At 41.3% G+C, this 27,528-nt stretch overlaps 1 protein-coding gene across 14 annotated transcripts in view; it reads right to left on the bottom strand.

The window, feature by feature from the left end:
* Positions 1-27,528, bottom strand: part of AOPEP (aminopeptidase O (putative)) — a 430,010-nt gene that overhangs the window by 363,419 nt on the left and 39,063 nt on the right. For 13 of the 14 annotated variants that reach the window (XM_054502563.2, XM_063649702.1, XM_063649703.1 and 10 more), the window contains exon 3: positions 14,166-14,332. The exons of the other annotated variant lie outside the window; for it this stretch is intronic. In XM_054502563.2, the coding sequence (XP_054358538.1) occupies positions 14,166-14,332 (167 nt within the window). The remainder of the gene's footprint in view (positions 1-14,165; positions 14,333-27,528) is intronic. 14 annotated transcript variants of the gene reach the window in all.

Here is a 27,528-nt window from a genome sequence, read left to right as displayed (position 1 = left end):
ACCCAGCATCTTCAACAGAATGTCTGTACCCTCGAGGTGACGTGGGGAAGACACTGGAAGTCACAGCAGGATGTGGCAGGGGAGAGAAATGGAGATTAGCAATTAAAAAGTCAGAAACTTTAAATGACCCAGAGTTTGAGAGTGAGATAGCAATAGTGATAACAGAACCTGAGGTGAGTCCAATAAAAATATGTTAAAACTGTCATTGTTTCCTCACAGTCTTCTCTGAAGTTCAATAATGCAGATAAAATAATTGTTTTTTAACTATCACTCAAATTCATACTTTAAGTGCTCAAGATGATTTCCTCCTATACAGCGCACAAGTTTTTTTTTATTTTCTTAGATTCCTAAAGTTCCTCTACTTAGTGGAGCTCATTTGGAATCAACTGTTTCAGACTTCAAGCTTTTAAAAGCAAAAAGGTTTTCTTGGCTACCAAGTGACAGTCAAATCGGGGCAGATCAATTGGCTGAGCCAAATAAGAACCAGCCAGAAACCCAATTCCTGGTCAAACTCTTCTCAGAAGCTTCTCACTAGAGTCTGGCCCTGGGCTTCTTGCCTGGATCCTGGTTGAATGCTAGAGCCAGCGCTGAGATCACGGAGTGCTGCTAGTGCTCTGGAGAAGGTTTTCATTAGTTCCCTGCTATGAGGCCGTTTCTAGTATCCTCATTTGATAGAAAAGTCTCTTTTGAGTTGTCTATTCATGGATTATTCCAATGAGCCCAATCTTACATGAAGACTGCCCACTGCCACAGGGAACAGCACCTAACCTTATCTTCCAATCAGCCTACAAAAATTGCAAAGAATAAGGTGGAAATACTGCCCCAGAAAGTAGAGCATGCATTCCCAAGACAAAGATAAATAATTTCGGGATTGTCTATTGTTTGAAATAAGCCTACCTTGCAAGAGAATTAATGAGAGTTTATTGCTTTTGGATATGTCCATTCATTGAGTTCCACCTCTGGAATCTTGACAGCTGGGGTTCGATTCCCTGCTCTGCATTTACCAGTTTGGGCACATCACTTAATTTCTCTAATGCATCAGTTTCCTCATGTATAACAAGAGAGTGATCATAGTATCTTGCTGTGAGGATTAAGTTAGGATTAAATTAGATAATCTATAGAGTGATCACTAGGCATAATAATTGGCACAAAGAAACGTTAGGTGCTGTCATCATCTGTTGTTGTTGTAGTCTTCATCTGCAAGCTCTCATCTTTACAGCTGTCTACCCTTGATGCTCACTCAGGCTGATTTTCTGAAGGCAGAGGCAAAGAATGCTGAAGGTATGGCTGCCACATGTGTACTGAAAACCGCGACCTGATGAGGCCCACATATGGGGTTCAAGGTTGAATGGCATTAAAACACAGTCCACACAAAGCGATCCATTTAAAGAATGACAGCCTAAAGGGGGCATCCTGTATGACTTCATATAGAATGGGCCATTTGGAGACTATTTAAATGGTGTTTACTTTAAATGAGCCATCCTTGGTGAAACCGACAGTGAATGCCTTCATTTTCCTTTTGATTCAATCCACTTGCACTAGACTCCCTTTGCTACACCAGCTGCAAAACAAAGAGAACACACTGTACTTGAATTAACCCAGAGTTTTTCCTCTGCAGAGGCCAGAAACCCCTCACACCACTGGATGATTTCACAGCCAGGCTGGGATTCATTAGCAAGACTAACAGAGAGGGGTGGTAGGAAGGGATGCAGAGGAAACAGCACTCCTTAACTTCAGGCACAAGCCGCCACCCAGCTTGCCCTTCTTTCTGGGCAGATTCTGTAAAGCTGGACTTCTGACCTCCTCAGAAAGAGACCAGAGTTCTCTAACGCCCCTACATCACTTTCTCCTATTGGACTATATTTAGGGGGAAAAACTCTCATACTTCAGTTGTCTCACTAGTAAGATACATGTATCATATGACGTACTGACAATAACAGCTGTTACAAGACCCAAATAGACATTTTCATCTCCACAACAGGACTGAAATTTTCCTTAGATGACCGTGCTTTTTGCAGCTATAATAGAACTCGAAATGGATCAATTTTCAAATCACAAGAGGCAATTTAAAATTTAGTTTTTGGGCCGGGCGCAGTGGCTCATGCCCATAATCCCAGCACTTTGGGAGGCCGTGGCGGGTGGATCACCTGAGATCGGGAGTTTGAGACCAGCCTGGCCAACACAGCGGAAACCCCGTCTCTACTAAAACTACAAAATTAGCCGGGCGTAGTGGCGCATGCCTGTAATCCCAGCTACTCAGGAGGATGAGGCTGGAGAATCACTTGAACCCTGGGAGGCGGAGGTTGCAGTGAGCTGAGATCGTGCCATTGCACTCCAGCCTGGGCAACAAGAGCTAAACTCCGTCTCAAAAAAATAAATAAATAAAATAAAATATAGTTTTGGGCCAGGCGCAGTGACTCACGCCGGTAATCCCAGCACTTTGGGAGGCCAAGGCAAGAGGAACACCTGAGGTCCAGAGTTCAAGACCAACCTGGCCAACATGGGTGAAACCCTGTCTCTACTAAAAATACAAAAATTAGCCAGGCGTGGTGGCGGGCACCTGTAATCCTAACTACTCAGGAGGCTGAGGCAGGAGAATCACTTGAATCCAAGAGGCAGAGGTTGCAGTGGGCCAAGATTGCACCACTGTACTCCAGCCTGGGTGACAGAATGAAACTCCATCTCCAAAATAAAAATAAAAATAAAAATAAATAAAATTAAGTTTTGAAAATAAGTATCATAACTAAAGAGTGTTAAAACAGTTATCTTAATTATTTTTTCAATGACTATTCTAAAAACTGTCCTGTGAGTAGTTTTGAAGATTCTATCTTCCATAGGAGGAAGAATAATTCTCAGTGAAGAGGGAAAAAGGAAGAACACAAAGGAGTAGTCAGTTCATGAGAGGAGAGAGAACTTATTATACTAAACCTGTGAGAAACTTAGCTAACTGAGATAATCATTTTCCATAAAAAATTTTAAGAGAAGAAAAATCAAGATACGGTAGTCATTTTTACACATCAGTCATGCCTACCAATAGTAAATTAAATAAGAAATTTATGAAAAGTCAGTGTCCTATTCGTAGGTGAATCTTGGATAAACCCACTTAATATAATTAACAGCACAGCTATAACCACACACACATAACCACTCTACTTGTGCAGAGGCTAAGGTAGATCATAGCTCTGCCAAGTTAAGCATCTCATGGAACTTCTCGTATTAAAGAGTTATTGTTTTCACTGAAAATTAAAACAGGCACTTAAATTCTTCCTATGAAAACCATCCATTTTACTTTTTCAACCTCTCCACTATAGGTTAGACAAACAGCATGAAGCATTCGGAAATATCAAATTGATACGTGCTTTTATTTAACATATAATCTTTCTTTCCTCAATCCTTCAGTAGCCCCTGCTACTTTGCTACCTCAAAATTGTTTCTTTCTCTAACCACAATTCCTTATTTCAGCAATTCCTATCCAAACTATTATATATGTTATGATTACTTTGGAATACCTTTGTATCACAAATTAAAGATGCCTAACAATGTTTACAGGAATATGTATATTCAGAAAGATGTACACTTATAAGTGTATACAGACATACTATACGGAATGTATATATCATATATTTTAAACATATAATATACACACATCTGTACAATAAATATAATATATTCACGAAAAGGAGAGAGAGCTCCCCATTTTGGCTGCTCTTCCCCTCTTGGCCTCCTTCTCCACTGCTTGGGTCTTTCAGCAAACTCTAGCTTTCTGTCAGGATTTTGCAGATGCCGAGTCTACACCTTTCGGTTTTCTAAGTGAGTGCCACCCTCGTGAATACCCATAGCGTGACTGTCTCTTGTTAGTTCTTCTCCACAGTTGCTCAAGGGTTGTAACTGGCACCAGAACAAACGAGACAGTAAGACGCCCTGGGCACCAGCATTGCCTAACCAGGGCGATGTGCCAGGTCAGGCCACCACTTTGCAAGCACTGATGCTACCCAGCAAGGCTTCGGTTTTCCTTCCCTGCAACATGGTACCGCCTCAGGCACAGGAGAGGCAAGAGAGAAGAATGACCTTCAAGATCATTCTTGTGAACTAGGTAAAAGAGCGCCACCTGCTGAACACAAGAGCCTCTATAGGTTTTCCTTGTTGGCTAACGGGATACCTAAAGGAATATGCTCCACCAGGCTTGTTACTGAAGTCTCACCGGCCACTCTGACCTTCGATGCAGGTGACCCAGTTCCCCTTAAGCTGGATCAGCTAACTGGACACCAAATCATACTGCTCCAGGTGGTCACAGGTAAACTTGAGTGCTTTACTCACATGGAACATTCATGAATGTCAAGTCCAAGACAAAAATCCACAGCAATGAGAACTGGTATATACATGCCTGCCAGAATCATCAATGTCTGAAAGAAACCATGATGACTTTCACATATGTCGTGTATGGTAAGCGCAGTGCCAGGAGGGTAAGCAAGAACTAGTCAACAACAAATCACAAAACAAAAGAATTAACTGACACAGATTTAGAAAGTATTGGCTCACCGGCATCTTTCTAATGGGAAAAGATGAATACGTTTACCCTTAAAAACATAGGAATGTATGTGTACTGGCATGGAATAAAGTTTCCCTAGTTCTAGAAACAAGGAGCTTTCTCTACTTTGCATTCTTTCTTTGTGAGGAAAATACTTAAACATAACCATTCCTAAATGCCTCTTAATTTACCATTTCCTCATACGTAATTCCTGGTTGCATACTATGGGAGCAGTCTAAATAGTACTGCTCATTTTGAAAAGTTGGCTTTCAGTTGCACACAGGAGGGTCTGGACTCTCAGATCTTGGCTTTTTCCTGGAATTTCCCACACAAAGTCAAAAGAAAGGGAATGTCAAGAGAGCTAGTCTATTGGGCAGGCCAGAGAGTAGCATTTTGCCCAGAATGAAGTAATGTCTACAGTCTTACTCTTGCACAGAAAAATGAAATCAGATCTTATGCAAAGGCACATGTAGTTTTTACCACCTTTCACTTGTTCATATGCTTTTTCTCCTTCATCTGGAAGGAGCTTCCATTAGGCAGTCTTCTTCATTTACTTGAGGCTTCCCACAAAAAAACAGAAGCAGAGTATTTTCTTTTTCTTTTTTTGTTTGTTTTTTTTTTTTTTGAGATGGAGTCTCGCTCTGTCACCCAGGCTGGAGTGCAGTGGCACGATCTTGGCCCACTGCAACCTCCGCCTCCCAGGTTCAAGCGATTCTCCTGCCTCAGCCCAAGTAGCTGGGATTACATGCGCCTGCCACCATGCCCGGCTAATTTTTTTTGTATTTTTAGTAGAGACGGCATTTCACTGTGTTAGCCAGGATGGTCTCGATCTCCTGACCTCGTGATCCGCCCGCCTCGGCCTCCCAAAGTGCTGGGATTACAAGTGTGAGCCACTGCACCCAGCCTTCAGAGTATTTTAGTTTTCTAGGAAGCAGGGATATACTAAATTAGACTCTATAAAAATAAAACTTTCACGCCTATAATCCCAGCACTTTGGGAGGCCAAGGCGGGCAGATCACGAGGTCACAAGATAGAGACCATCCTGGCTAACATGGTGAAACCCCGTCTCTACTAAAAATACAAAAAATTAGCCAGGCGTGGTGGCAGGTGCCTGTAGTCCCAGCTACTCGGGAGGCTGAGGCAGGAGAATGGCATGAACCCGGGAGGCGGAGCTTGCAGTGAGCGGAGATCGCACCACTGCACTCCAGCCTGGGCGACAGAGTGAGACTCTGTCTCAAGAAAATAAATAAATTAAAAAAAAAAAAAAACTAAACAAAAAATTACTAGAAGAAAATAATAATGTACTAAACCAATTCTTTTTAAAATTTATTGAGGCTGGAAAAAAGGCATAAACTGTAATTAAGCAACAAAAGCAAAAGAAATGACCCTGAAGTCGATTTTGTTACTATCATTAGTAGTTTTAAATGTTTCTTCCATGAACATACTACTTCTGCCTGATTATAAAGAACACATTTATTCCACAAATGCATATTGGGCACTTATTCTATACAAGGCACTGTGTTAGGCATTGGGTCTCTGCGCTCAATAGTTTAGCTATATTTTGGTAGAGAATATAGGCCAACAATAAGCCACAGGATAACATCTCTGTATGCCCAAATCACATTATGCTGAGGAAGTTTAATAATAAAGGAGAATAATAAAGGAGCCAAGCAAGTTAATCTAAATCTATGGCCTTGTCTTAGCCTTCTTTAAAAAAAAAAAGAATAACAACTGCTCAGCTAATAGAATTCTTACAATGGTCATCACCCTACATCCAAACCATTACCCTTCATTTTAAAAACAGTTAGGAGAAATGATTTCCCTTATGAAGCAAGGACCCAGAGGTCTGTCTTCTGATTTCTGTTCCCTGCCCAAGGGCTGCTGTCATTTCTGTTGCTGTTATCTGCTCCCAGGTGCCTTGCTTCTTTGGAAAAATCAGCTGGTGCCCAGGAAATGTGCTAATCAGGCCTATGTGTCACTGTGATGGAAACTGTGACTTGCTGGGTCGCGCTTTGCCAGTCATGTTTTCAAAGATAGCTCATCGTTTTAAAGGGCATTCTGCACTACAGAGTAGAGGTCCTATGAGACCAATCTGCCAATCGAGAAAACATGACTTAGAAAGGAAATAGCATCATCTTGTATCCACATCCCCTTTCTCTAAGGAGTGCAGATACATTTGTAGACATTATTCCATCCTCAGAACAGCCATTTTGGTTCTGGCAAACAGCATTATTAGTACTATTTCCTGATTGTCCTCTGATAAACCTTGTCTGTGGGAGGAATTGCAGTATTAAGCACAGAGTTCTTCTATCTTGTCTAGCTTAATTCTCCCTCAGCTTGAACTGGCAAAGATTGTTCTGTGATATCATATAAGGTGTAAGTGGTGTGAACATAAGTAAATCTCAATAAGCATCTATTTTATTACTCTGTCCTCAACTGGAATTTGGGGGAAAAAAAAAAGGTCCACAGATATATTCCTGGGGTTATAAAAGTTTTTCATATTTAAAGTTAATTCTCAATTTTTTTATAATAATCTTCAAATAGATACACAACAGACAGACAGATGAACATGACAGAGGTCAGAAAACTTTTTTCTGTAAAAGACCAGGTAACAAATATTTTAGGCTTTGCAGGACCTTGTTGCCAATACTCAACTCTGCTGTTTTAACATGAAGGCAGTCAAAGACAATGGCCATGATCCAATAAAACTTTATTTACAAAAACAGGCAGTGGACTAGATTTGGCCAGCAGGCCATGGTTTGCTGACCCCTAAAATCATCCAGATGTGAGTACTGTCAAATGATTTCACAGTTCCCATCTGTATTAGTGTGTATGATTGCATGGGGACGTGTGGGATTGTGATAATTATCAAGAGATAATGAGAAAAGAACGTAAGGATGATGCTTTTGGCTGGGTAAAGGCCAAACGACATCACAGCATGCTGTGTAAACAAAAGTTTACAGGGAGATGAAAGACAAGTGGTGGAGAACTGGATTATTTTGTGGCTCAGGGTAGAACAGGTGTTCAGTCTCAAAAGAAACTGCATGGGGCCATCAGCACCACATTCATATTGTAAGGGGCAATTTCATCTCAGCAAAATATTAATATTTACATTCAATTTATATTTATATATTTATATCAATATAAAATTCAAATTATAAATAATAAATTTTAATTTTATTGATTTGCTAGTTTGATCTGCATTTCATTTATAATTTTATTTTGGCTTTATGGATGTGTAAGAGTTGTAAGAACACAGAGTTCATATCTAGTCTTAGACCTATAGTTTTTGAAATGTCATTCTAATATAAATAATTTCAGTCAACTGTGGTAAATCATGAGACCTTTCCCTCTAAAAAGAAGAATAATGCTCAAGTTTGGGAAACATTGTCAAACACAAGGCTTTACTGCAGGGCCAAACCATGAATGAGAAAACACGTAGGCTTGGTGAGGTGAGGGTGGGGAGAGCCACATGGCATCTTGGGAGGTGGAGTTATCACAAGCACACTGCTATTGGCAGAAATGGGAGCAGGCCACCTATCAGTGCCTATCTGAAATTGCAGTGTTTCATATACTCAATCAATTCAGCAAGTCAGGGAACCAAACAGAGACAACAGAGAAAGAGCCTATGTGAGTCTAGGAGAACCTGACTGGAGAATTGCCAACAAGACACTAGAGCCCAGATAAAGAAGCTGCGTGTATCTGCCAACCCTTTAATCCAGTCAAGTTGACACCTAAAATTAACCACCACACATATACAATAAATGTGTACTTTTTTTTTTTTAGACAGTATCATTCTGTCACCCATGCTGAAGTGCAGTGGTGTGATCTCAGCTCACTGCAACCTCTGCCTCCCTAGTTCAAGCAATTCTCTTGCCTCAGCCTCCTGAGTAGCTGGGATTACAGCCGTGTACCACCACGCCCAGCTAATTTTTCTGTATTTTTGTAGAGACGGGGTTTCACTATGTTGCCCAGGCTGGTCTTGAACTCCTGGCCTCAAGTGATCCGCCCGCCTTGGCCTCTCAAAGTGCTGGGATTACAGGTGTGAGCCACCACGCCTGGCCATAAATGTGTACATCTTAAATGTGTTGTTCAATGAGATTTCACAGATAAACACACATACATAATTAATCATTACCCCATGAACATTTCCATTACCCCAGAAATTCCACTGTATCCTTGCACTCATTTCTTCCTAACCCCATTCCAGCCAACCACTGATCTAGTTTCCATCAGTACAGACTGGTTGACTTCTCAAAATTCATATAAAAAGGGTCATTCAGTGTGACTCTATTTTACTCAGCATAATGTTTGTGAGATCAATCCATATTGTTGCAGGTGTCACTAGCTACTTTTTGTTTTGATGTATCAATAGTGGTCCATTGTGTGAATAAACCATAATTTGTTTATCCATCTACAATTAGACTGTTTTTGGTCATTATGGAAAATGTGCTGTGAACAATCAGGTATTAATCATTTTGTGGGCGTAGGTTTTCATTTCTCTTGGGTAAACACTTAAGAGTAAAATTGCTAGATCATGTAAATATATGTTTAAGCTTGTGAGTATCTGCCAAACTATTTCCAAAATGGTTGCATCCTTTCATATTCTCACCAGCAATGTGTGAGAGTTCTAGTTGCGGCTCATTCTTGGAAACACTTGGTATTTTCTGTCCTTTTAATTTTAGCCCTCTAACTAGGTGTAAAATACTATCTCATTATGGTTTTAATTTGCATTTCCCTGATGACAATGCTGAGCACCTTTTCATGTACTTTGCACATTCTTATATCTTCTTTTGAAAAGCATCTGTTCATGTCATTTGCTCATTTTATTTCATGTGGGGTTTTTGATTGTTTTATTATTAGGTTATAAGAATACTTTATAGACCAGACATGGTGGCTCACACCTGTAATCCCAGCACTTTGGGACGCCGAGGCAGGTGGATCACTGAAGGTCAGGAGTTCAAGACCAGCCTGGCAAACATGGTGAAACCCCGTCTCTACTAAGAATACAAAAATTAGCTGGGCATGGTGGTGCATGCCTGTAATCCCAGCTACTCGGTGAGAGAATCGCTTGAGCCCGGGCAGCAGAGGTTGCAGTGAGCTGAGATCACGCCACTGTACTCCAGCCTGGGCAACAGAATGAGACACTGTCTCAAAAAAAAAAAAAAAAAAGATTATATAATTCTAGGTACAAGCCTTTTGCCAGACATACGTATTACAAATACATTCCGGTATATGTGGCTTGCCTTTTCATTTTTATTTACACTTCGTCCTACTGATATTCCATAGTGACATTTTTGTTCCTAATTTCAGCAGTAGAGATTTACATTATGTTATTTTAACATTAGTTTTCTTTTTTTTTTTAGATGGAGTCTCGCTGTTGCCCAGGCTGGAGTGCAGTGGCACAATCTCAGCTCACTGCAAGCTCCGCCTCCCTGGTTCACGCCATTCTCCTGCCTCAGCCTCCCGAGTAGCTGGGACTACAGGCGCCCACCACCACACCCAGCTAATTTTTTGTATTTTTAGTAGAGACGGGGTTTCACCGTGTTAGCCAGGATGGTCTCAATCTCCTGACCTCATGATCCGCCCCTCTCGGCCTCCCAAAGTGCTGGGATTACAGGCGTGAGCCACTGCGCCCGGCCTTAACATTAGTTTTCTGTCAATCATTCAAATGAATGTCAATCATTCATTTTAAAAAATTTTCCTTCAAGAATGTTATACTTCAGTTAATAGGGTTGCTACAAATAAAAATATATAAAAAAAGAATGTTGTACCTAGTCAAGGATTGTTCATAAGTGAATACAACAAAAAGCCAATCTAAATATGGGAGGGCTCAGAAAATGTACCATTCATCCAGTCTTCTAAAAAAAAAAAAAAAAAAAAAAAAAAAATTGAAGCTATTTCCCAGCCAACTTAAGAGCTCAAGAATGAAGAAAGTCTAAATACTTATTATGAAATCATTTGAAACTGAATGAAAATACAATAATAGTAATTCCTAGAAAAGACATACTACAAAAAGTTATAGAGAAAATGTGAGTCCCAAATCCCAAGTTTTATTAAGTAAAACTGGAGAATATGGGTGCAGAAGGATAATGGAGTAAATACCCATCCAATTCCTTATTTGATATGAATTCCAGAGATATTGGTTAACTAAACTGTAAAACATCCATTTATAGGATACTCATAGCCATAAAAATAATGAGGAAAAGTCGGGCGCAGTGGCTCACGCCTGTAATCTTAGCACTTTGGGAGGCCGAGGCAGGCGAACTGCCTTAGCTCAGGAGTTCAAGACCAGCCTGGGCAACACAGTGAAACCCCGTCTCTACTAAAATACAAAACATTAGCCAGGCGTGGTGGCGTGCGCCTGTAGTCCCAGCTACTCGGGAGGCTGAGGCAAGAGAAATGCTTGAACCCAGAAAGCAGAGGTTGCAGTGAGCCGAGATCGCGCCACTGCACTCCAGCCTGGCGACAGAGCAAGACTCCATCTCCAAAAAATAAATAATAATAAAAAATAGATAATGAGGATGCTCTTTACACTCTTTTACAAAATATCTATAAAATAAATTTATTCTAAAAGGGAAAGCACAATACAAAAATGTGTCTAGCATGCTACAATTTGTACAACAAAAGAGAAAAAACATATTATTCAAGAGAAATTGGTAACCTTGGTTGCCTGGGGAAGTGTTACTGGATGTCTGGGAAATAGAGGTAAGAAAAACATGTTATTGCACATAATGCTTTGTCCTTTTTCTTCTATAAATGAACCACGTAAATGTTACTTATTTTTAAATATAAAAATTTTATTTATTTATTTATTTTTTTTTTTTTTTTGAGATGGAGTCTCGCTCTGTCACCCAGGCTGGAGTGCAGTGGAGTGATCTCAGCTCACTGCAAGCCCCGGATTCACGCCATTCTCCCGCCTCAGCCTCCCAAGTAGCTGGGACTACAGGTGCCCGCCACCACGCCCGACTAATTTTTTGTTTGTTTGTTTATATTTTTAGTAGAGATGGGGTTTCACCGTGTTAGCCAGAATGGTCTCGATCTCCTGATCTCATGATCTGCCCACCTGGGCCTCCCAAAGTGCTGGGATTACAGGCGTGAGCCACTGTGCCAGCCTAAATGTGTTGTTTTTAAGAATCAAGTAAGGCTGGGCACGGTGGCTCACACCTGTAATCGCAGCACTTTGGGAGGCTTAGGCGGGCGGATCACGAGGTCAAGAGATCAAGACCATCCTGGCCAACATGGTGAAACCCTGTCTCTACTAAAAATACAAAAATTAGTTGGGCATGGTGGTGCACGCCTGTAGTCCCAGCTACTCGGGAGGCTGAGACAGAAGAATCGCTTGAACCCGGGAGGCAGAGGTTGCAGTGAGCAGAGATCACGCCATTGCACTCCAGCCTGGCGACAGGGCAAGACTGTCTCAAAAAAAAAAAAAAAAAATCAAGTAAATACTCATCGGTGACTTCAGTACATACGTAAATCTAGCTTGTGATAAAGACATCACAAAATTTTAAAAATTCAATAAATGATCCTGAAGCAACTGGTTTTCTATTTGAAAAAAAAGACAATGTTTAGTCCTCATTTCACAACCTGATGAGAATAAATTACAGACTGATTAAAGAGTTATAAAAATTAAACTATAAAAATATTAGAACAAAATGAATCTTACAGCAATCTAATAAATTTAACTTCATAAAAACAGACACATCATATAAAATTAAAAGATATACCAAAAGCTGGGAACAATGCTTTTCATAAATATAAGAAACTAGTATCTTTTTTTAAAGAGCCAATAAAATTGAAAAATAAGACAAACGGCAAAAATCTAGGTCTTCAGTATAAAAAATGGGCAAAGGAAATAAACAGAAAATGAAAATGGTTAAGAAACATATAAGGACATGTGAAACTCACTAATCATCAAAGTAATCCAATTAAAGAGAGACCTGCTGCTGCCTATCAGATGAGCAAAGTTCCAGGTGACAAGGACCCTCATAACTACAGATGAATGTATAAACTGGCACAGCCTTTCTGGAAAACATTACGGGATATGTACCAACAGCCTTAAACATGTTCCAACTTTTGACTCAGTAATTCTAATTTTATATAAAATGTCTCCCCTGGAATTTAATGCAACTTTATTTAGAACAGGAAAAAAACTGAAATAATCAAAATATTTAATATAGAAATGTTAAATTCTGATATATTCAGATAAAAAATATTGTGCCAATGTTAAAATCATATTAAAAAATATTTAATGACATGTAAAGTGTTCAAGATACACTATAAGTGAAAAAAGTAGAATAAACACCATCATATGCTATCACAATTTGAGGATGATAACTGTACAAAACATAGATTTTAAATACTGAAAGGAAATGTAACAAAATCTTGGCGATAATTTTCTCTATAATTTTTTAAATTTATTTTTAGTTTTCTGTATATTTTAAAGTTTCTATAACAAATATGTGGAAGGAGATGCCTTTTTTTTTTTTTTTTTTTGAGACGGAGTCTCGCTCTGTCACCCAGGCTGGAATGCAGTGGCGCCATCTCAGCTCATTGCAAGCTCCATCTCCAGGGTTCATGCCATTCTCCTGCCTCAGCCTCCCAAGTAGCTGGGACGACAGGCAACCGCCCCCACGCCCGGCTAAATTTTTGTATTTTTAGTAGAGACGGGATTTCACCGTGTTAGCCAGGATGGTCTCAAAGGAGATGCCATATTTTAAATAAAGAAATAATATAACTATAAAAATGTTTCCTGGCCAGGCACAGTGACTCACACCTTTGGGAGGCTGAGGTAGACAGATCACTTGAACCTGAGCGTTCAAGACCAGCCTGGGCAACATGGCAAAACCTCATGTCTACAAAAAAAGTGCAAAAATTAGCTGGGCGTGGTAGCATGCACTTGTAGTTCCACCTACTTGGCAGGATGAGGTGGGAGGAGCAATTAAGGCTGGCAAGTCAAGGCCACGGTAAGCCGTTATCAAGCCACTGCACTCCAGCCCGGGCAACAGAGCGAGACCCTGTCTCTCAAATAAACAAATTTTTTCCTGGCATCAACATGCTCAGGATCTCCACTGAAAAAGTTAAATGCTGCAATAAGAAGTAATTCATAGATAAAACCTTGATGATGCATTAGCACTGCCTTCCGTCTTTCTTATACACCTTTGGTTCAGAACTTCACACAGGCAAACCGTGTGTAGAATAGATACTTCACTAAGACAACTCCAGTGGGCCAGCCAACAAGAGCACTATCTCTTAACATAATTAATAACCATGTACAGACACCATAACAAACCACAGACAACTGTAATGGTGTTTCCATGGTACACCTGCCTGTTCAGAACGTCTTCAATCAAGACCACCTACTTATGGCCTACGAACCATCAGGTGAAAGCAACTGCTGAAATAATCGATGAACCGACAACTCTAGTATGAAGAGCCCCAAATCCCATGCCCAGGCTCCTAAGTGTCCCTCCCCATCCCCTGCTTGTTTTCTCTGGCAGGATGTTTTATACTATGTTCATTTCCAACCCAACTAATAAAGGAGCTCTTTAAAGTTTAGAAAAATACTGTTTATTGGGTTCCTGGGTCCACATGTGTGCAATACATAAATAAGCAAAGAACACATGTACAGTACCTTCCCAAAGCTGCGTTGGTTTGGCAGAATTTTCCCCACTCATTAAAACAACAAAAGATGCAGCTGCTCGAACTGTAGCCTGCCATGTTGACATGGCAACGGGTGGCTCCTGGCATGGAAAAAGGGCCCTGTTGTTTATGGGAGATCCCACAGTATAAACACATGGCCTGCAGAAGAGAGACAAAGAAAGAAAGGGGGTGGATCTTTAAAATGAGTTGTCACTTTTCTCACCGCCATGGTAGTGCAGGTTAAGTTGAGCTTTCAAAGAAAACATTTGAAACTTTGTAGTTGACTGGTTTCTGAGCATTCTGAACTGAAGCTGCCAAGGGCTGGTTATGTGAATAGCTGAGTGGTTATTTCTCTCAGATGAATTACTTAAATATGTAAAAAGAGTTGGTTTATTTAAGGAGAAAAATATTTTTTGGATAAAGTTTTAAATACTACTCGGCCAAGTTATAATTTATATTACCCTTGCCCCCTTCCCCTCAGGCCCTGGTGCCTTCAAAAGAAAAGTTTTAGAGACATTCTTACAAACCTTTTGGAAAGTATTCTGGAAAAGAAAATATGTTTGGAGATCACTGAGATATTAATGCTTGGAAAAACAAGCTGGTGGTCTCAAATCCTGGGCTGGCAGGCAGATACCCCCAATCTTGGAAGCCACCATCTCAAATAGAACCCTTGTGGGAATCCTTGTGTGGAGGCCAAGAACAGGGGCTGGCATATGAACAGGACTGTGGGTCACAACAACCAGGCTTGTGATGGGAAAGCCAAGGGCGCAGAGTCATTACCAAGTCACCATGTGCAAAACCAATGACACAGCATTAGGATTCATTCTGCTGCGATTAGAAAGTACAGCCCTACCCAAACCAAGAAAGATCCGTCCCATGATAAAGTCATGGTTGATAAAGATGGAAAAGATTCTCAAGATCAAAGGACCTACTCTTGACACCAGAGTAGAAGGAAGAAGACTGACTCCTCAGAAAAAACTCAGGAGAATGTTTCTACTTTCTGTTTTTCAGTTATGACAAATGACAAACATGTAGTTTTAGTCAGCTTGACTTACAAAGTAAATGAATAGAGCAAAGCACAACTTCTTTTGGATAAACTCATTTTCTTTTTTCATTAGCATCATTATAATTGAGCATTTATTGTGTTCACACAGTGTGCAAGAAAACACAGAAAGATAGTTCAACTCCATCAGTCAGGGTCTCGTATGAAAAAGAGAAACCAGTCTAGGTCTTAACAAACAGGTAATTTAAACTCGGGAATGAGTTTAAATGATAGAAGAGCGGAGAGATCAATCAGAGGACAGTAAGACAACCCAGGGATTAGCCACAGCAGTAATCAGCTGTGACTCCTCATATCGGAGGAGCTGGGTGATTACTGGGTTACGAGGCAGGAGTCATCTGGCAGAAGCCAGAGTCACAGTGGGGACTGTCCAGGGGGACCTGGGACCACAGGAGACTCAGCCACACTGAAGCTGCCAAAGGAAAACAGGAGGAGGAGAAATACGTTACAGAAGTAATGTATTTCTAGCCAGCTCCTGCTTTCAAATCTTCCACCAGTGGCCCCCATTGGCCAAACCTAGCAGGAAGCCAGAAGACAAGAGAGCCTAGGAAATGAAGTTCCTTGTCACTTAGAGAAGATCACAATAAGAGCAGAAAATGGATCTCAGCGCAGTCAGGCAGTTGCTGTACGCTTATCCTACAAGTATACATGCCATGATAATATGAAGGTTTGACATGGGGCAGGGAAAGATCAGAAAGTCTAAACACCTTTGTACCACCTGGGTTGCCAACTTACCAAATGACTGTGGGGAAGCTCCTCAACTTCTGAGTCACAGGTAAAATGGGTATTGGGTTGGGGAAGCGGGCAGCAGGTAGTGACTTCTATTGTCTGTTGTGTTCAATAAGCACCTAATTTGCGTAGGGTAACTCTGTTGTGGGTCTTCCCTTGCCTGCACAGGGAAGAAATCCTCCCCAAAAGACTGGCTTACCAAGGTGCTGGTCTCCTCTCTGTAAGGCTGGGTTGGAGGCCATGCTAGCATATTATTACACATTCCACTTGTGCCCTTAGGTATGAGGCCCCCAAGGCTGCCTCCATCAGCTTCCATACCACTTCCCCAAAGAAACAATCGGATTTGAGATGAGGTCAAATCTGAGAAATACTGTGCAGGAAGAATCAGGACTTAGTAAGTGATGTGCTGAAGAAGAGGGAGAAGGAAAGGAAGACTTCTATGAGGTAGCCAGCTGCTGAGCTGGCCTCCAATAACCCCTTCCTCCTAATATTTACATCCTTGTGTAGTCCCCTTCCATACTGTACCAGATCTGTGTGCCCAAACAGACCTGTGTGGAGTAAACAGGCAGTTGCAGTACACTTATCCTACAAGTAGACAGGCCGTGATAATGCAAAGGTTTGACCTGGGACAGGGATACAACAGGATACAGCAGAGGTGATGGCATGTCACTTCTGAGACTATTTTAAAATCTGTGGTTTTCATCTTAGACTATCTTTTCTCACTCTCTCCCCCATCATTTACTCTGGGCCATGAGTGTCATGAAGTCACTCAGGCAGCCTAGGGAGGCACCCACATGGTAAGAAACAGAGACCTTTGGCCAACAGTCTCAAGTGAGGAACCAAGGCCTGCAACAGCCACGCGAGTGAGTCTGAAAGAGGATTTTCCAGCTCCTGGCACACCTTGAGACACCTGCAGCCCCGGCCAACAGCTGCACTGTAACCTTGCAAGACATTTTGAGCAAGAGACACCAGCTAAGCTGCTCCTAGATTCCCGAGCCTCAGAAACTGTGAGAGGTAATAAATGTTTGTTCTTTTAAACTGCTAAGTGTGGGGGTAATTTGTTATGCAGCCATAGTTAACACAGACTTTTCTGAGGTTTCTGGCTCAAGTGATAAGATAGATGGTAAAGCTACTGAACAAGAAAGGAAGAACAGGATGGGTCCAGGGAGGAAGGTGGAGGGCATGCACCTGTTTAATTTGCTTATAAAGGGCTTTACATAAGCACATGACAGACGACACTTTTATGGACACAGAAAGGATGTTTTCCTAATCCCAAACAGTGTGGTGTCCATGAACGGGTTCCAATGTCTGAAATCAGACCTGCCTCAGAAAATGTGAAAATGGGAGAGGAGCCAAGATGGCCGAATAGGAACAGCTCCGGTCTACAGCTCCCAGCGCGAGCGACGCAGAAGACGGGTGATTTCTGCATTTCCATCTGAGGTACCGTGTTCATCTCACTAGGGAGTGCCAGACAGTGGGCGCAGGTCAGTGGGTGAGTGCCCCGTGCGCCAGCAGAAGCAGGGGCGAGGCATTGCCTCACTCGGGAAGCCCAAGGGGTCAGGGAGTCTCCTTTCCAGGGGTGACAGATGGCACCTGGAAAATCGGGCCACTCCCACCCGAATACTGTGCTTTTCCGACGGGCTTAGGAAACGGTGCCCCAGGAGAGTATAGCCCGCACCTGGCTCAGAGGGTCCTACGCCCACGGAGTCTCACTGATTGCTAGCACAGCAGTCTGAGATCAAACAGCAAGTCGGCAGCGAGGCTGGGGGAGGGGCGCCCGCCATTGCCCAGGCTCGCTTAGGTAAACAAAGCAGCCAGGAAGCTTGAACTGGGTGGAGCCCACCACAGCTCAAGGAGGCCTGCCTGCCTCTGTAGGCTCCACCTCTGGGGGCAGGGCACAGACAAACAAAAAGACAGCAGTAACCTCTGCAGACTTAAATGTCCCTGTCTGACAGCTTTGAGGAGAGCAATGGTTCTCCCAGCACGCAACTGGAGATCTGAGAACGGGCTGACTGCCTCCTCAAGTGGGTCCCTGACCCCTGACCCCCGAGCAGCCTAACTGGGAGGCACCCCCCAGCAGGGGCAGACTGATACCTCACACAGCCGGCCAGGTACTCCAACAGACCTGCAGCTGAGGGTCCTGTCTGTTAGAAGGAAAACTAACAGAAAGGACATCCACACCAAAAGCCCATCTGTACATCACCATCATCAAAGACCAAAAGTAGATAAAACCACAAAGATGGGGAAAAAACAAAGCAGAAAAACTGGAAACTCTAAAAAGCAGAGTACCTCTCCTCCTCCAAAGGAACGCAGTTCCTCACCAGCAACGGAACAAAGCTGGACGGAGAATGACTTTGACGAGCTGAGAGAAGAAGGCTTCAGACGATCAAATTACTCCGAGCTACGGGAGGATATTCAAACCAAAGGCAAAGAAGTTGAAAACTGTGAAAAAAATTTAGAAGAATGTATAACTAGAATAACCAATACAGAGAAGTGCTTAAAGGAGCTGATGGAGCTGAAAACCAAGGCTCGAGAACTACGTGAAGAATGCAGAAGCCTCAGGAGCCGATGCGATCAAATGGAAGAAAGGGTATCAGCCCTGGAAGGTGAAATGAATGAAATGAAGCGAGAAGGGAAGTTTAGAGAAAAAAGAATAAAAAGAAACGAGCAAAGCCTCCAAGAAATGTGGGACTATGTGAAAAGACCAAATCTACGTCTGATTGGTGTACCTGAAAGTGACGGGGAGAATGGAAACAAGTTGGAAAACACTCTGCAGGTTATTATCCAGGAGAACTTCCCCAATCTAGCAAGGCAGGCCAACATTCAGATTCAGGAAATACAGAGAACGCCACAAAGATACTCCTCGAGAAGAGCAACTCCAAGACACATAATTGTCAGATTCACCAAAGTTGAAATGAAGGAAAAAATGTTAAGGGCAGCCAGAGAGAAAGGTCGGGTTACCATCAAAGGGAAGCCCATCAGACTAACAGCGGATCTCTCGGCAGAAACCCCTACAAGCCAGAAGAGAGTGGGGGCCAATATTCAACATTCTTAAAGAAAAGAATTTTCAACCCAGAATTTCATATCCTGCCAAACTAAGCTTCATAAGTGAAGGAGAAATAAAATACTTTACAGACAAGCAAATGCTGAGAGATTTTGTCACCACCAGGCCTGCCCTAAAAGAGCTCCTGAAGGAAGCGCTAAACATGGAAAGGCACAACCGGTACCAGCCACTGCAAAATCATACCGAAATGTAAAGACCATCGAGACTAGGAAGAGACTGCATCAACTAATGAGCAAAATAACCAGCTAACATCATAATGACAGGATCAGATTCACACATAACAATATTAACTTTAAATGTAAATGGACTAAATGCTCCAATTAAAAGACACAGACTGGCAAATTGGATAAAGACTCAAGACCCATCAGTGTGCTGTATTCAGGAAACCCATCTCACGGGCAGAGACACACATAGGCTCAAAATAAAAGGATGGAGGAAGATCTACCAAGCAAATGGAAAACAAAAAAAGGCAGGGGTTGCAATCCTAGTCTCTGATAAAACAGACTTTAAACCAACAAAGATCAAAAGAGACAAAGAAGGCCATTACATAATGGTAAAGGGATTAATTCAACAAGAAGAGCTAACTATCCTAAATATATATGCACCCAATACAGGAGCACCCAGATTCATAAAGCAAGTCCTGACTGACCTACAAAGAGACTTAGACTCCCACACATTAATAATGGGAGACTTTAACACCCCACTGTCAACATTAGACAGATCAACGAAACAGAAAATCAACAAAGATACCCAGGAATTGAACTCAGCTCTGCACCAAGCAGACCTAATACACATCTACAGAACTCTCCACCCCAAATCAACAGAATATACATTTTTTTCAGCACCACACCACACCTATTCCAAAATTGACCATATACTTGGAAGTAAAGCTCTCCTTAATAAATGTAAAAGAACAGAAATTATAACAAACTATCTCTCAGATCACAGTGCAATCAAGCTAGAACTCAGGATTAAGAATCTCACTCAAAACCGCTCAACTACGTGGAAACTGAACAACCTGCTCCTGAATGACTACTGGGTACATAACGAAATGAAGGCAGAAATAAAGATGTTCTTTGAAACCAACGAGAACCAAGACACAACATACCAGAATCTCTGGGATGCATTCAAAGCAGCGTGTAGAGGGAAATTTATAGCACTAAATGCCCACAAGAGAAAGCAGGAAAGATCCAAAATTGACACCCTAACATCACAATTAAAAGAACTAGAAAAGCAAGAGCAAACACATTCAAAAGCTAGCAGAAGGCAAGAAATAACTAAAATCAGAGCAGAACTGAAGGAAATAGAGACACAAAAAACCCTTCAAAAAATAAATGAATCCAGGAGCTGGTTTTTTGAAAGGATCAACAAAATTGATAGACTGCTAGCAAGATTAATAAAGAAGAAAAGAGAGAAGAATCAAATAGATGCAATAAAAAATAATAAAGGGGATATCACCACCGATCCCACAGAAATACAAACTACCATCAGAGAATATTACAAACACCTCTACGCAAATAAACTAGAAAATCTAGAAGAAATGGATAAATTCCTCGACACATACACCCTCCCAAGACTAAACCAGGAAGAAGTTGAATCTCTGAATAGACCAATAACAGGAGCTGAAATTGTGGCAATAATCAATAGCTTACCAACCAAAAAAAGTCCAGGACCAGATGGGTTCACAGCTGAATTCTACCAGAGGTACAAGGAGGAGCTGGTACCATTCCTTCTGAAACTATTCCAATCAATAGAAAAAGAGGGAATCCTCCCTAACTCATTTTATGAGGCCAGCATCATCCTGATACCAAAGCCTGGCAGAGACACAACAAAAAAAGAATTTTAGACCAATATCCTTGATGAACATTGATGCAAAAATCCTCAATAAAATACTGGCAAACAGAATCCAGTAGCACATCAAAAAGCTTATCCACCATGATCAAGTGGGCTTCATCCCTGGGATGCAAGGCTGGTTCAATATACGCAAATCAATAAATGTAATCCAGCATATAAACAGAACCAAAGTCAAAAACCACATGATTATCTCAATAGATGCAGAAAAGGCCTTTGACAAAATTCAACAACCCTTCATGCTAAAAACTCTCAATAAATTAGGTATTGATGGGTCGTATCTCAAAATAATAAGAGCTATTTATGACAAACCCACAGCCAATATCATACTGAATGGGCAAAAACTGGAAGCATTCCCTTTGAAAACTGGCACAAGACAGGGATGCCCTCTCTCACCACTTCTATTCAACATAGTGTTGGAAGTTCTGGCCAGAGCAATTAGGCAAGAGAAGGAAATAAAGGGTATTCAATTAGGAAAAGAGGAAGTCAAATTGTCCTTGTTTGCAGATGACATGATAGTATATCTAGAAAACCCCATTGTCTCAGCCCAAAATCTCCTTAAGCTGATAAGCAACTTCAGCAAAGTCTCAGGATACAAAATCAATGTACAAAAATCACAAGCATTCTTATACATCAATAACAGACAAACAGAGAGCCAAATCATGAGTGAACTCCCATTCACAATTGCTTCAAAGAGAATAAAATACCTAGGAATCCAACTTACAAGGGATGTGAAGGACCTCTTCAAGGAGAACTACAAACCACTGCTCAAGGAAATAAAAGAGGATACAAACAAATGGAAGAACATTCCATGCTCATGGGTAGGAAGAATCAATATCATGAAAATGGCCATCCTTCCCAAGGTAATTTACAGATTCAATGCCATCCCCATCAAGTTACCAATGACTTTCTTCACAGAATTGGAAAAAACTACTTTAAAGTTCATATGGAACCAAAAAAGAGCCCGCATCACCAAGTCAATCCTAAGCCAAAAGAACAAAGCTGGAGGCATCACGCTACCTGACTTCAAACTATACTACAAGCCTACAGTAACCAAAACAGCATGGTACTGGTACCAAAACAGAGATATAGATCAATGGAACAGAACAGAGCCGTCAGAAATAATGCCACATATCTACAACTATCTGATCTTTGACAAACCTGACAAAAACAAGAAATGGGGAAAGGATTCCCTATTTAATAAATGGTGCTGGGAAAACTGGCTAGCCATATGTAGAAAGCTGAAACTGGATCCCTTCCTTACACCTTATACAAAAATCAATTCAAGATGGATTAAAGACTTAAATGTTAGACCTAAAACCATAAAAACCCTAGAAGAAAACCTAGGCAATACCATTCAGGACATAGGCATGGGCAAGGACTTCATGTCTAAAACACCAAAAGCAATGGCAACAAAAGCCAAAATTGACAAATGGGATCTAATTAAACTCAAGAGCTTCTGCACAGCAAAGGAAACTACCATCAGAGTGAACAGGCAGCCTACAAAATGGGAGAAAATTTTCACAACCTACTCATCTGACAAAGGGCTAATATCCAGAATCTACAATGAACTCCAACAAATTTACAAGAAAAAAACAAACAACCCCATCAAAAAGTGGGCGAAGGACATGAACAGACACTTCTCAAAAGAAGACATTTATGCAGCCAAAAGACTCATGAAAAAATGCTCACCATCACTGGCCATCAGAGAAATGCAAATCAAAACCACAATGAGATACCATCTCACACCAGTTAGAATGGCAATCATTAAAAAGTCAGGAAACAACAGGTGCTGGAGAGGATGTGGAGAAATAGGAACACTTTTACACTGTTGGTGGGACTGTAAACTAGTTCAACCCTTGTGGAAGTCAGTGTGGCGATTCCTCAGGGATCTAGAACTAGAAATTCCATTTGACCCAGCCATCCCATTACTGGGTATATACCCAAAGGACTATAAATCATGCTGCTATAAAGACACATGCACACGTATGTTTATTGCGGCATTATTCACAATAGCAAAGACTTGGAACCAACCCAAATGTCCAACAATGATAGACTGGATTAAGAAAATGTGGCACAAATACACCATGGAATACTATGCAGCCATAAAAAATGATGAGTTCACGTCCTTTGTAGGGACATGGATGAAATTGGAAATCATCATTCTCAGTAAACTATCGCAAGAACAAAAAACCAAACACCGCATATTCTCACTCATAGGTGGGAATTGAACAATGAGAACACATGGACACAGGAAGGGGAACATCACACTTCGGGGACTGTTGTGGGGTGGGGGGAGGGGGGAGAAAAAAAATAAACAAATAAATAAATAAATAAATAAAAAGAAAATGTGAAAATGATGATTTGATGAAGTAGGACACATAGATATTATAGGCATATTTGAGTCAGTTGATGGGGGGCTGGTCCTTCCACCAACTGGATTAAAATCCACCATGTTGTCACCATCCTTTCCTTCCCAGTTCAGTATTATGTCCTCTTTAGCTATCTAGTTCTAGACATTTTGTTCTAGAATTTTGTCCTGATCCCTTCTGTCATGCTCTTGAAAGCTCTTTCTGCCATTGTGCATCTGGGCACCTGACCTCTTCCATCAAGGGGGTCAGTTACCAGGCCAGGCCCCCAGCAAGCTCTCACCTCCACCCTCCCCAGTATGCTCACAATTCTCTATTCCCACCCTCCTCTTTCCATGGCTGGGTTATCTTTTCTGCTAAAGTCTAACATTTTTTTCTAGCTTCCACTTGGTATCCAGAGCTGTAACTCTGAACATGTAGATCAAGTTAGCAATCTAAAAGCCATACCCCATTAATATACCCACGTCTGATAAGAGACTCAATCATATTCTTACTGAAATCCTTTCAAAAGCAGGAAAACAATCACATAAGAGGGAGGTCTTAGGGTAGGCACACCTTGAAAATGTAAATTCTCTTTGTGCTCCCAGCCTATTCTTTTCTTGGCCTTTTTCTCTTCATCAGCTGCAGGCTCACTCCTCCCTTCCCAACCAAGGCCCAAACCAAGCCCTAGGGAGTTAAGAGTCTTTATAACCAATGGCTTTTTGCTGTTTCACAAGCTGATATCCTATGCATGTCTGACATCACAGTGCAAACCTGAAATCAATCTACAGTTGGGTAGCTACATTTTAGCAGTGTGAAGGTTTTATCCTCTGAATAAAGCTCTACTGGTGGAATCTTGGTCATCTACCAGCAAATTTAGGATGGGTGAACATGGGGTCTTTCCAGAGTCATGAAATCATACCCACTACATAGTGACTCCAGACTAAAGATGGCCCCCATCATGCACACATTCAAATGAAAACTATATGGAGGGCCGATTCCCTGATTACCCATCCATGCCTTCCCCTCCACAGAAGGCAGGAAAATCTATGTGTGTTTATAATGAATGTGTAAACACAGAAATAAATGCAGCTGTGTTTATCTGACATGCACAGCCTTGCACCTCGGCCATGTTGCTAAAATGCTCATAGGATAGACGTGCAGGCAGCAGCCTGAAATTCTCCAATGCTTGTAACTTCATTATTTCTAGATCGAGTAATTCCTTCCAACATGCAAAGGAAAACTCTCTCACCAGGGTTCATCTCACATGCCCTGGAATACCCAATTGTATGGAAGACTCCTTGGGGAGCCCAGATTAACTGCACAGGAGTTGCGGAAATGAGAGGACAATGAAAATCAGAAAGAAGAGAAAAACAGGGTAGGACAGGGTGAGACACAAGTCCACGGCTTGCTGCCATTAAAGAACTTCTAAATTGAGGAAGAACTTGTCAGAGTAACAATTACTTCAGCTTCTGGCTAAATGTTTGTGCATTTGCAGAGTGGTCATATGAGGATGAGACATACTAACTCTGCCTTTCAAGGTAAGAGGTCAGCTAAGACTAACGCGTTTGCTAGTCTTCCTAAGGAGGAGCTACGCAACCAAATGTGTAAGGGATTGCTTAAAACCATATATTTTCTTTTTCTTCCGTTGACTGCTATACGCATTTGTCTTTTCGCAGCCAGAAGAAAAAGGGGGTTGTTTTTCATTTAAAAATGTTTTAAGTTCCACTACAGTCCATCAAGTCACCCTTTTTCTGAGACCTCGTTACCACTGTTAGGTGACTGGGGAGAAGGCTGCCAGAAGTAGGTTGGAGGTAATGAGCCCACAATGGCCCCATGTGTGGCTTGATGAGGCCCTGACCTGATCTCTGGAGGGTGGGCCACAGATGCGACAGTTTAGGGGGTCAGAATCTTTTGTAAGTTTCCAAGGGTTACAAGGTCTTCAGGCCTCCTCCAATTCCTTTCCATCTGTTCTCCTTTCTGCACTAATCTTTTTTATAACTCCACGTTCTCATTAAACCTAGATTACAGTCTCCATTATAGGTGAGCAACCCTCTTGCTTTCTTGTGCCACAAAGAACCAGAACTACTAAAAGAAGTGTTTAGCAATGACTCACTCTCTCTCCTATACACACACATGCACCTCTTCCTTATTATTATTCTACTTTTCTACTTCCTGGCACAATTACCAAAACCAGAATTCATCAATCATACTGAATACATGGCAGGTCCAGGGAGAACGCTGCTTTGACTCAGAAAGATAGATTTTACGTGAAGTCAAAACGGACAAGGCTGCAAATGGCTTTGAGTCAGAAATTCATCACTTCTTCACCAGAGATGTTTTGGGTGCAAAACAGGCAAGCTGCTTGTAAAGGCAAAGACAGTATTTCTCATCTGGAAGTGCTTGTGGGTATAGGATTGTGTACGTGGAAAAAATCTGGAGATGCTCTCATGGAATCTTCTCATTTTACGGATGAGGAAATGAAGAGACGTAAGATGACTATCTGAGGTCACACAGCTAGTTACCACACAGCTCTCACTAGTACTAGGTCTCTTGGCTTCCACCACCCAGGTTCTTTTGAACACACTATGCTCTTGGTGATACGAGGCACTGCGATTTGTTATTTTCTGTAGATGCTTTGTTACTTATTTCTTGTTTGGTTGGTTATGTTGGTTACTTGTTGAGACCGATACAGTCCATCCTTGTATTTTCTTCCATGGTGACTCAACTGGGATTCTGGGAAATAGAGGTATGCACAGCCTGGGCAGCAAAGAGACAAAGAAGCTAAAACACGACCCTTCCAAGCATTTTCACTCATGATTCCGACTCTGCAGTCATACAATATCATAGAATTAATGTGTATTCCACTTCAGTTCTCACAAATTTTGCATTGGTTTCTTGAAGAAAGTAAGGGGGAAAAAAGGTGCTAATTGTCAAAATGTTCCTCTTAGACCTGAAATCTCTCCCAAAACATCTTCTGCTCATTCTTTTAATTTTAAAACTTTCCTTTAGAGTGAGATATAAAATAATGAAATTAATTCAGTGGGGGGAGGGGGGAGGAAGAACATGTTTTAACATCTGGTTTTGATACTCCAAACTAAAAATTACTCCCAAAGTCTACATCTTCCCTGGCCCAATAGCTGAGCAAGAAATATTACAGAAAAAAGTAGTTCTCCTTAGGATTTTGTTAACTTCATCCCAGTCTTGTCTAAAACAAACAAACAAAAAAATCACAGTGCTTTACAAAAGTTTAAATGTTAATATCACTTTATCTTATAATGTATTTTCCCAGTTAGCTTTCTTATCTTTAACAAAAATCCAAATAGTTATAGTTTTTCTAATAAATTTCCTATATGTAACCGAATTTTCCTCCATTCAATTCAAATTCAGTGATGTCATCAGCTTAAGCTCAGACCTCCTAAACCACTTGGCTACTTCCACAACTATTATAATGATTCTAACGAAAAGGAGAATGGGTTATCAAAGAGAATGCTTCAGTTTGTTTTGTTTTGTTTTGTTTTGAGATGGAGTCTCGCTCTGTCGCCCAGGCTGGAGTGCAGTGGCGCGATCTCAGCTCACTGCAAGCTCCGCCTCCTGGGTTAATGCCATTCTCCTGCTTCAGCCTCCCGAGTAGCTGGGACAACGGGCACCCGCCACCACGCTAGGCTAATTTTTTGTATTTTAGTAGAGACGGGGTTTCACCGCATCAGCCAGGATGGTCTCGATCTCCTGACCTTGTGATCCGCCCGCCTCGGCCTCCCAAAATGCTGGGATTACAAGCGTGAGCCACCGCGCCCGGCCAATGCTTCAGTTTTAAATAACGTTTTCTTCAGGGGAATAGAAAAAATGTTAAAAATACAAGGAAAATGAAGAAAACACATCAACTTTGAATAAAGGTTTCCATTTTGAAAGTTTATTTCTTAGGTATACCGAAGATCTAGAATTAAAAACATATTAAGTCCCATTCCTTTCTTGAAGCTTGGCAAGAACACCTTTACACAACTCTTGACCCTGTCTTTGTTCTCATCAAAATATTTTTAAAGGGCACACAGACCCACATACCACAGAAAAGCAACATCTTTTCCAAGAAGCACGTTGTATCTGATTGTTACATATGTGTTCCTTCCATCAGTCATTTTAAATGTCACCTACAATCCAGTATCTGAATGATGGAGGCAAGAAGCATTTAGGTTCAACAACTGGCACAACTCCCAAATGGCTAAACTAAGGTAGGAAAATTGAGTTTTCTATTTCCAGATATTTCATATTAGAAGTAGAATAATAATAAGGATAAAATTATTGA

This window comes from Pongo pygmaeus, chromosome 13 (genome assembly GCF_028885625.2).
Source record: "Pongo pygmaeus isolate AG05252 chromosome 13, NHGRI_mPonPyg2-v2.0_pri, whole genome shotgun sequence".
Lineage (NCBI taxonomy): Eukaryota > Metazoa > Chordata > Mammalia > Primates > Hominidae > Pongo > Pongo pygmaeus.
This window is presented reverse-complemented; position numbering and strand designations above follow the sequence as displayed.